At 37.0% G+C, this 11417-nt stretch overlaps 1 protein-coding gene across 1 annotated transcript; it reads right to left on the bottom strand.

Annotated features, from left to right (window-relative positions):
- Positions 1–648: 648 nt before the first annotated feature.
- On the bottom strand, positions 649–10539 carry TMEM175 (transmembrane protein 175). The gene is given in 8 exon segments (XM_010725955.3): positions 649–2859; positions 3407–3548; positions 5420–5467; positions 5470–5497; positions 7281–7445; positions 7987–8070; positions 9188–9223; positions 10410–10539. Coding segments are annotated over 8 exon segments (1239 nt in total). The 5' UTR covers positions 10482–10539; the 3' UTR covers positions 649–2195.
- Positions 10540–11417: the final 878 nt, after the last annotated feature.

Genomic DNA, 11417 nt, shown 5'->3' with positions numbered 1-11417 from the left:
TATCTGACGTAGAGAATAAAGAATGTCTGCTCGCTAACGCCGTGTTGAATTTAGTGAGTCTGTTCCCGAATTTTAGATGACAAGTTCAGCTTTTCAGAAGGGAATAACTACAGGAACGCACAGATGATATAATAGAAGGGGCAAAGCATCCTCCAGTTGTATAGGTTACAAGACTGCGCCCCCTCTTCTCTGCCCTCGTGAGACTGCATCTACAGCACTGTGTCCAGACCCGGAGCCCTCAGCACAAGGATGTGGAGCTGTTGGAGCGGGTCCAGAGGAGGCCACGAAGATGCTCAGAGGGCTGGAGCATCACTCCTGTGAAGAAAGCTTGAGGGAGCCAGCCTTCTTCAGCCTGGAAAAGAGAAGGCTCCGGGGAGACCTCCCTGTGACTTTCCAGTACTTGTCTTAAGTAGGAGGGAAATCGGCATTCTGCGTGGTCTGATAGTTATATGATAAGGAGGAATGGTTTTGAACTAAAAGAGAGGAGACTTAGGTTGGATGTTAGGCAGAAAATAATTTGATTCAAATGTCATCTGCAGAGCAGAAATAAAGGGTTGGAAGTTTTGCTATTTTCTTCAACGATTGAAATTTATTACCAGTACAGATATTCACTGCCTATGTGCCAACTGAACCATAGAAACAAAACCGTATAGAACCAAAGTGCTTTTATTAGTTATCAGAAAAAAAAACAACAAACAGCAATACATTACACAACACAGAATCCTACTGCAAGTCATTTAGCCTCAACCAGGTATAAAACTCCTGCGTATCTGAAGGTTTATCTTACAGTAAGCATATAATACCAAGGCGCTTCAAACCAAAAGCAAAAAATTCTTTCAGAGTAATCTCAACTGAAAGCAGGTATTTAAATTTGGTTTCATTAATAATTATTCCAAGCATTATTTACTGCAGGACTTTGTTGCTTTTTTTCTATTGTTGTTTTTGTTATTCTTTTTTAAGAGGAACACCAAAATCCCCCAAATATTTTTTAACACAGCATTAAGGTTATCAGGCACTAAGTTCAAAGTGCGAACTAATGCCTCTACCAGAAAGAAATGTAAAGCCTTCCAGAGGGTAGCCAGAAGCTGGATAAATTCACCTGCTCCTTCTTAAACAGCTATTCACAGGAAAAAGTTTGAGCATCAGCACACAAATTTAAATATACCAATGTCCAGTGGACTAGAACTTCTACTAGTTAGTTCCTTATGAGTTTCACTATTGCTTATCTAACCCCTTGTGAAAGATCAATTCAATTCTCTTTTCCACTGGAGAATTCTTATATATGTCAAGAAAGTCTCACATTCTATCAGAATATAGTATCATGCTTTCACATGAACAAAAAGAGGCTTTCTATGGCATGAGAGCAGACACTGAAAGCCTGAGAAATCCAAACCTTTCATTTCAGATGTAGAGCTGCTTGAGAACTGAAGACAAATTTACTTAGTCTCTCAGCTCTTCAAATTTCTTCCCTAGGAGACATCAAAGCTAGTTCAAACCCTGCATACGTAGCCACAAATCCTCATATTTTAAATACATCATTTTTTAAAAGAATGTAACTGAACTTTTGTTCAGGCAGCCTGGGGGACTGCATACACAATTCAATTCTCAACTCTCAAGAGAAGTTCAAAACTGTTCAAAAGGAGCTTTCAGAATGATCACTGGCTATTGAGAAGCAATGCTGTTGACTTTAGAATAAAGGAGTGAGAGCAGAGACCAGCAATCTGTATACACAAATGTCCTATTATGATACACCATCCACAAAACCAGAAGTGTCCATCACATCTGCCAAGCCTTGCTTCCTATTCTATAGCAGCATAACCAGCTTCTATACCTGTGTTTTGTTTCCATACTGACTACTGCACGTCAGAGGAAGGGCAGTTCATTGGGTATCTGTGTACACCTTCACTGACTATCACTGCAGTTACACTTCAAGCAGCATTTTTTTCCCAAAAAGGTAATTTTCAAGGTAGGGAAGCATGCTTTCTGTTTTCCCCACTTACTCTTTTCCTCCCTCAACCCCCTTGTTACTGGTTTTACAGAAAGGCTTTTAGGCATGACCAGCTAAAATTAAAATACGTTCCAGTTATGGCGAACACAAGCTTTAATTTAGATCAATATACAGATCACACATTAAGACAACATTAGTTAGAAGATCTGAAATTAATGATTTAACTTCACATGCACTGCATGGAACTTTATGAGTGTGTTTCAGTAGGAGACAAACATGCTTCCTCTTCTTCTAACAATACAACCTTCCGTCTAGAAAGAGACATCACAGACTTTATGACAGTTAAAGAAATCCTAACAAAAATGCGCAAGGCAAGAAAAGCAAATGGGATTACAATCTGCATAAGATGGAAAATTTCTGTGCTAAATTCACTTAACAAGCATGTTAGAAAGAAGGCCCCAAGGCTCACACAAGGGTAGAGAGCCAGCTTGGCAAACATGAAGGCATGCTCCTTGCCACCATATCTAGCAAAAGGATGCAATGTTTCCCTTTCATGGAGGAGGGCTGTAGTCCATATTGCAAACTGAAATATGCTGGCAAAGAAAGTAATTACACAGCTGACCTGAATAGCTTCTATTTCATTATGTGACTTCTCTGCAAATTCACTGGTCAGCTGGTAAGCCAGCGGAAGACCACCAATGAAAGCCAAGGAAAGTATATTAAGCAATCCCATTAATCGTGTAGCTTTTGTTACATACAGGAAAAGCGAGTGATGGACAAACCACAAGAGACCAATTGTCACAAAAGAACCAAAGTAGGCAAGATAGTTTGGTCCATATTCACTTAAAGCTTCAAGAAGGCTTCCATGAAAGTTCTCCCCAACTTCTCTTGGATCAGGAACATTGTCTTCACTGTGGAAAGAAAACTTACTTTACTTTCATGCACATTTCATAAAACACACCTGGACCAAAAATGTTCTATGTTGTTTTACTCTGAGCAGGCAGAGAAGAAGATGTATCCATTCTGTAGTTCTCAAATTTTTAACTCAGCGTGGGCATTTCAAATAAAATCTCTGCAAATAAATTAGATCTGAAAGGAAATCTGAAAAGTAAACTGGCATTCCTTCAGATTAACGTAATAAAGTTGCCACAGGGACTAAACAGCTTTTCCTGAAAAAAGTCTTTTTATCTGAAAACACAATGAAGTATAAAGGAAACTGTTCTTCAAGAGTCCCCAACATACATTACATACACTGATGGTCACTAGTGTTGGAATGTAGGAGGTTTAAATACCTTTTGTTTGCACTCCTTCCAGAAAATTACACTTAAGGTGACTGCTATAGATTTTAAAAGTGAGTGTCAATGTTTAGCTTGCTTTATTTCTTCAAATATTACATATATACACAAACTGATATGACAGTTAACAATACAGGTTGTGAGAGTCAGCACAAAGCCTTACCATATATCCAAAATGAGCAAGGTTGCTACAATAGCATAGACTCCATCACTGAATGCTTCTACTCGTTCCTTACTCAGAGGCTCATTGAGGTAAAAACTAAAGGTTTCTAAGCTATAGCTTGCCTCCTCTTCATCTCTGGGACCTGGAAAAAAATCTGGATGTTTTTATACTAAAGACAGACAAAATCAGAAGTTACAAAACCAGGTAGTTAAAGGAAAAAAAAAACAAAACAAAACATATGAATAACATAAGAACAACCAAGCAGCCATGATTTCCCCACCTACTGTCTTTCACCACACCTGACAAAATCTTTCTGTTGAAAGAAGGGTGCTTCTCACATACCCAAGTCAATCAGTCCACATTTTTCATAGAAACATATTTTTCCTGCAGTTGTGACTCTCTCTGAAAGGACAAGTTCTTCAGGGGCACAAAAGTCAATTTTTTCTCCTTCATGGTCAAAAAACCCTGTTCAGATCCTGTGCTATATACCCCAGAATAACCTAACAGCAGTAGATCCTCAAAGACATTGTGGAGAACTAATGCTGTATTGGAAGAAAAGACTCAGTGGAGAATGGAAGCCACTCTCCTATCTGCCTTAAAATAAATCCAGTCTTTGCCCAAAAGATATGGCTCTGTATGTTTGACTGGGCTTTGAATTGCTCACTTAGCCAAGCTGCACCACCTCACAAGTATACATTCAATGAAGAAAAGCCCTGAGGCTTCCAGAAGAAGAGAGGGACTGAATTAAAAAAGCAAATGTAAACACGTGAATCAGTAGAGCAGTAAATTATGTTAGCCATCTGACAAGAGTGAGAAAACACAGCCATAGCCTGACTGTAGACAGATGTGTCCCTGTTGCAGAAGGCAATATTTGTGTACATTTATTCTCTGGCTCTGAGAACATGTCTTTAGGTGTTGCAGAGCTTTTCTGCCTGCCTTATACTGCTGCTGCACAGTGGGGTCAAAGTAAGTTGCCATTTACAGTGAAAACAGATGGACTCGCTCAGGGCTAAACAAGAGCAGTGGAGGCACAGAGGATTACTCTAGTAAGTCTAGTAGGCAGTTCTGATTCCAAAGATGTGATATTAAGTTTAGTAGGCAGTTCTGATTCCAAAGACATAAATCTTGCTAGCATTCTTCTGGTTAGTTTTGCCTTCAAAGGGGCAATATTACTTTCAAAAAACTGAGTAGGTTGCATGATACTACCTTCTCCTTTATTGTAGCACTGGCAATGTCTTTTCTCAATGGAGTTTCAGTAGAGTTTTATCTGGCTGTTTGTATGGTTATGCAATTGTTAGTGTTGACACAAGGGGGCAGAAAGAACCCAAGCAAGACTATGAGGTAATGCCTTTAGGCTGACTTTAGATACGTGAATTTACACTTTTAGACTACTTAGCACTTTGATTAATAAGAGATAACATATTAAACAGTTAATTACTCTAGCAGTGTTTCCATCATATATGTGCTTATTACTCAGGGACATGGTATTACTGGGGAAATACTTCTGGTAGGTGGACAGTTGGACTGGATGATCTTGGAAGCTTTTTCCAATCTTGGTGATTCTATGATTCCAGAATCTCAGATGTGCTGTTGGATGCCAGAGAACATGGAACCATAGAGTACTGCTGAAAAGAAAGTCATGCAGGCACGGAGCTTGCTTCCTGTATTTTTCTGTCCTCATACTCTCCTTTAAGGAAAGAAAAGGGATAGACACCCTGCAGTCATCACTCTGTATTTGTGTGTGTATGATATTCAGAACAAACCAAGAGAGGTTTCACTTTCAGAAATGATGCTGTAACATATATGCTATACGAATCCAGTAGGAAACATAAGTTAAGCAGGCAGCTGAGGAGAAAATGGAAATACAGCTAAATAAAATTCCCATGTCCCCCAAATCCCTATATTCCAAGACTGACATTGGAAGAATTGAAATTACATCATTCCATGCTGTTTGGATAACAATTTGACAGCCTACTAACTGAATATCTGAATACAGCCCTTGTAAATACTCACCTACAATCTTGGTTTTACACCATGTTATGAATCGACTGAGATGTGGAAAACAATTACGAGCCCAAGAAGTAGATAAGACTATGGGAAAGAAAATGAAGAGAATTTAAACTTAGTAATCAAAACATAAATTTCTCCACAAATTTAATATGAAACTATTATTCACAATCCTTAGTTATAATCTCATGTGATTTTATGGTGTGAAAATTACTCATCTGATATCAACATGCACATCCTGAATACTAACACTTTTTGATAGCTAATTTAATAAAATCAGAAAACCAAGCTAAAACAGGAAGTTAGAGAACCACCACGTTCCTAATGATACCTGGCATTTACCACTTAACCTGCAATACCACATTTCCTAATTAAATCTCTTAAGCACTGTACTGGCAAAAGTGTTTGGATAACTGTGTAATAATGAGGTCAGGGAATGCCTACTGCTTTACAAGTAGAAAAAATAATAAAACCTGCAATTGCTTTCTTTTTATCAAATCACTTTTATATTTCCAACAGGCTGCTCAGAAAGCTGCACTGAAAAAAGAGTGATGGTGACAGAGAAGTATACGGGTTTCTTAAGTTAGGACACAGAAACAGCTGTGAGAGACACTCCCAAGGACAGAGTGCTTCGCAAATTTTGACCACTACTCTACAAAGATTTTGTGAAAATGCTCAAATCTCTTCTGGTTCCTTTACATCTTTGATGAAGGCTGTATATATTTTAAGCATTTCTGTGAGGTGTCATTATTATAAAAATACCCCCACCTCCTTGAAATTCAAATACATCTCAGCAAGTTTCCCCAGCAAGAGCATGATTTAAGTATCCATCTTCTGAACTTGTTTTTGAAGAATATAAACATTATGCTGACCCACTGTGCCAACTGACTGTTGGGGGAACTTGCATAAGCTGCATCAGTCTGCATGCTACTTCTGTCCAAAAGGCAGCCAAAAGTTGTTCACAGATTCTGCGCAAGTCTAAGTTGTTCTCATTAATATTTTACTGTTGTTAATGTTTAAAAAAAAAAATTATACTTGTGAACGAGAGTGGAGAATAACAGTGAAGTCTCAGATAAGAGAAGTATTTTCAGTTACAGTTAGGCATTTTCACACTTGGATTGTTACTTTTGCGAAAAAGGACTAGTTACAGATCCAGTTCTTGCCAGATTTGGGGACTATGACAGTGTATTTAAAAACTCAGTTAAATCCATCTATTCCTAAAGAACAAGGAAGAGGAAAGGAACCTCTGAGTATATTAAAAACTAGATTCCAGTTCCAAGCAGAGATTTTGAGAAAAATAAGAGCAATGAATATGTAGAAGTAACTCCACCACTTTAATAAAGATGGTAGAGAAAAAAGCTGTGTAAGAGCAAGACTTAGCTAAAAGCATTTGTTTTGAGATACAATTAGGCTGGTTGGTCTGCTTACTCTATTTGCTTCCTCATCTTGAAATACTACAATTATATTCACCTCTTTTCAGTTTGTGCAATATGAAGCTCACTTCTTGTAGCCTTTCACATTGTATAACTTACATATGATAAGAAAGATGCTAACTTACATTTTAGAAAATCTGCTTCTGAAAAGTAATTAAGGAAACCATTAAAAACACCTAGGCTGAGTAAAGCAAACACTGTAGTATGAAACTCTTTCCAAACCTATACAAAATCAGTCTAGGGATTGGTCTCTGTGAACTGAACGCGCTCAACACAGAGTACAGACTATAATTACATTACCACAGAATTGGCAACTGAGAAAATCTGCATATTTAACATACAGATCATTATTTTAATACAGTTTTAACAATAACCATAAACACAACTAATATAAGCTGCTTCATCAATGTACTCTGATAAGTGGAAGAACTTACCAAGGGAATAAAGAAAAAAGAAAAGATGGCTGCTAAAAAGCATAAAATTGGTCCTCTTAGGATAATCTTTAGGATGTGACGTTTATAGAAGTTCTGATTTTCAGACACCTGTATCTGCTGATTCAATAAGTGTGGGTGATAGAATCCATACACTACTATCACAGCCTGCAAGAAAAATGTCATAATTGCAAATTACTGAAAATAATTCATACAAGCATACACAGCATTTCAATTTTAAAACTGCAAATCAACAAATTCCGGAACACATTCAACCATATTCTTCACAATAAGACAGAGAAGCAACTAGTGACTACTCCAGGAGAAACCAGAGCCATTGTCAAGTACTTAAAACAGTGGCAGAAAGCGTATGTCCCCTCAGCCATTGCTGTCTGGCCCAGTGAGAACCAGAGCAGGAATGGTGAATTGCTATTTCACCAATTTTAAAACTTTTGAAGAGTGAGGAAAGAATTCCAAACTTTGAGATCAAAAGATCTGTTGTATAAGGGAGCTGCACAGGACAGCAGTAATACAATAATTCATGTCATCAACAAGTACTATCTATGATAACCCACAAAACTTGGAGAACTACTGCTATACAAACAAAAAAAGGTACTTGTCAATTTATATCCGTAGCTGTCAAACCGAACTTTAGTTCCATTCAATAAAATATAGTCTCTAAAAGAGAAAATGTAATTAGATAACTCACCTGTATAAGACCAATGACAACAGCACAGACACTGAACAGGAAAATTCCAAAAGGTACCCCTGGAAAGGAGGCCATTAAGGAAAACTAGAAGACAAAGCAATGAGATCAAACATGCTGTTAGGAAGCAATTACGAATGAAGTATTCTTCATTTGATACTGAAACTTGAAATCATAAATAACACTTCACTTTTCAGTGCAGCTCCACTACATGTAGTTTCAAGCCACAAACACACATGCAAGCATCCCAGCTGAAAGTGTCTGAAAAGATGGCTTTGCTCTCAGGTTGATTCTGCAAATCCTAACCTCGCTGATGCTATGTCTTCCCAGTAACTACAGACTGCTATGCAGCTGAGCATCAAGTTTAACAACATTTCAGTAGGTATATGTCTGTAACTGAACAGTCTTAATATTAGAATATTTTGTTGAATCTTTTTATTCCTCTAACTCCATGGCTGCATGCCTTATTTATTTATTTCGGTAGCCCTATTATGTAAAAACAAAAGAGGGAAAAAAAAAAAAAAGGAAAACCGACAAACAAACCAATGGGAATTGGTATCAGATAACAGTGCCAACCTTATAAAAATCATTTCAGCTTGAAAGCAAAGAAAAAAGTATATACATTTTCTGACAAAGGCCCTTATACTGATCACAGCCTTATTCTTTGTAGAGTAATAATAACAGAGATTTATCCACAAAGAAATGGCCTGTCATTTGATCTGTTCTAAACATAGAATAGAAATCAACAATCATTTTAAGCAACTGTTTTGTTTTGCTAATTGTGGTGTTCAGTTGCAATTATTCTTGGTAGGTTATCTGACCAAAAATTGCAAAGCATTATGAAACACAGCTTTAGTTTCCTTACAAAATGCAAAATTCTCTCTATTCAACTTTGACATCTCTCAATACATCCACTTCTTTTAAAGAAAACGTGGCAAACTGTGCCTTTTTATGACTATACTTTTTGTTTCACAATATCCATCTTCTGCTCAGTCTGTTGTTAGTTGCAGATAATAACATAATACTATGAATTTTCAAAAACTAAGGATTAATAAATTAATTACAAAATTAACTATTACAATGGATTCTGGGTTTACACTATAGTAATACTATCCTGGTTTTCTGAATACTTTGGTAAAGTCATTCCAAATAGAAAAAAAAATCACTAATTTCAATACACATCGCATTTTGGAAAGGTACTTACTGTGTACGGCAAGAAAGTTATGATCATCATACAAGCCTTAAAAAAGAAAAAAACATACTGAAAATCTAGGTAAACTACAAGCAAACAATCACACAATTCAAAGCAGAGTATGCAACACAAAAGCTCAAATGCAAATGCTTCATCATGAACAAAACATTTCTGAAGTTGCTGAGCTTTGACTGTAACACATGGCTAGTTTCAAACCCACCTTTTATGTCTCCTATCCCAAAGTGTTCAGGTTTACTTCAGAAAAACACTACAGCTTTCTTACCGGTACAGCTGATAAGAGATTTGTCTATGGCTTGTAACAGATTTCTTGCTAAATTTCTTTGCCCAAAGTACCACATGGAATCTTTAAGAGGTGCTTCTGGTTTTCCTAGCCAAAACCATTAATTTTTTATCACAAATGTCTCAAACATAGTAAAGTCAAATTAAAAAAACAACAACAAAAGCTTACAGCAGACATTGCTTTAAAGGGTAAATTAGTGAAGAGTTACATGCTTTAAGCAATTCTTCCTACATAATTTCCTTTATTGTTCTCAAGGAACTTACATTCAGAATTTTTTTTGATAAAAATTAAAGGAGACACGATTGCAGTGTCAAGAGAACATTTTAAACAGTTTTACAAAGCTCTAGCTAAAACAAGAATATGTACCCCAGGGTAGCATTCCATAACATCTATCAGAAACCAAGGTATTGCAGCATGGCTCATATAAACACACTCTCAAATAAGTGAGGAATTCTTATAAGATTTAAGAAAGAGAAGTCAAAACACTGCTTTAGAGACTGCTATCTCAGCAGTAAGACCATATAATACTGTTTTAAATACACTACACAATGGATTTCAACAGAGAAATGGCTGAAATCACAACTGAAACTCAAACTCACAGCTCTGATTTTTGCTACAAATGACACAACCTTATATGGAGGACATATGTGAGCAATACTGACCGCAAGCGTCAAAATCTTTCTGCCTAGGTGCCTCTTCAGTTCCTCCAATTGAACTGAAGTGTAGAGGTTCTTTTAGCTTACAGTAAAACACATGCAAAATACAAGCAAGTTTGTTTACTGTCACAAGTTTTGCCTGGGAGGAATTTTATTTTTCTCCTGTCTTTGAACTTTGGCAGAGTTAATTAGAAGCTTTCTGTTTCATAGATGCATACTAAGGAAAAAGTGACATATATTTGATAGTTAATCACCAAGCATACCTGGTAATACTCACCAGATTTAGAAGAGCAAGGACATCATCTATAAGCTCTATCACCTGGAACAACCTGGCAAGGCAATATATCATGAACAGGACAGATCCAAAAATCTGCACTGGAACACATCATACAATTTCTATACGCAATATAGAGAAATCTGACTTCCCTTGCTCCAGAAATTATGCAAGTAATTCAAATGCTACCAAAATTCACTAAATCAAGCATGGAAGTCACTTGCTAGAAAAATCTGAAAAGCTACATATGAACAATCAAGTTCAATTGCAGAGCAATTCACTTCTGTTCAAAGGGCATGTGGCATAAGACATACCAACTTGTTTTCTTTGCATGTGTGTGTCAGTTCTACCCCTCCACTGCACCTGATATTTTAGTTCTAACCTTCCACCTCACTTGTACCTTTAATGCAAGGTAAAATTAACTGCTATCTAAAGTCAATTCTATTGTCAAAGAGCAATAAACATGGCAGCTCTGATCCATCTAGTCACATATCAAAATCCTAACAAGGCATAGGGCTAAAAACAGGTGTCACACTTTAACAAAATTGAAGATATTGGGGTTCATGCACAAGTACCATATCAAGTCCATTTGATACTCAGATCCACAAACAAATATACAGTTATCAGATTTACTTTTCAGGTGCTAAACTACGTTGTGACAGAATCTAAGCAGTAAGACTGCACTGGTCTGCAAGATCCAGATTTCAGAGACCATCCAAAGTCTCTGAACTCAGCCTCACATGCCATTGTGAAGAGCTATTTTTGTCATTTTCTCTGAATCTCACTTGTAGAACAGACTTAAGTTCATGCTGTTAGGACCTGATAATCTGCAGAACTCCAAGGCTTAAAACTATTTCTCCTGAAGGTACAACACAGTTGTTGCACAAAGCAAATAAACTCTTTTTCCAAACTGACACACATCTTGTTAATGAAGTTCCCGATGTACATAAGCATTACTAAGAATGAACACCTACCACCCTCCACACACACACACACACACACACACACACA

The sequence above is a fragment of the Meleagris gallopavo genome, chromosome Z (assembly GCF_000146605.3).
Source record: "Meleagris gallopavo isolate NT-WF06-2002-E0010 breed Aviagen turkey brand Nicholas breeding stock chromosome Z, Turkey_5.1, whole genome shotgun sequence".
In the NCBI taxonomy this organism is placed as follows: Eukaryota; Metazoa; Chordata; class Aves; order Galliformes; family Phasianidae; genus Meleagris; species Meleagris gallopavo.
The sequence above is the reverse complement of the archived record's forward strand: the minus strand, read 5'-3'. Positions and strand labels throughout refer to the sequence as shown.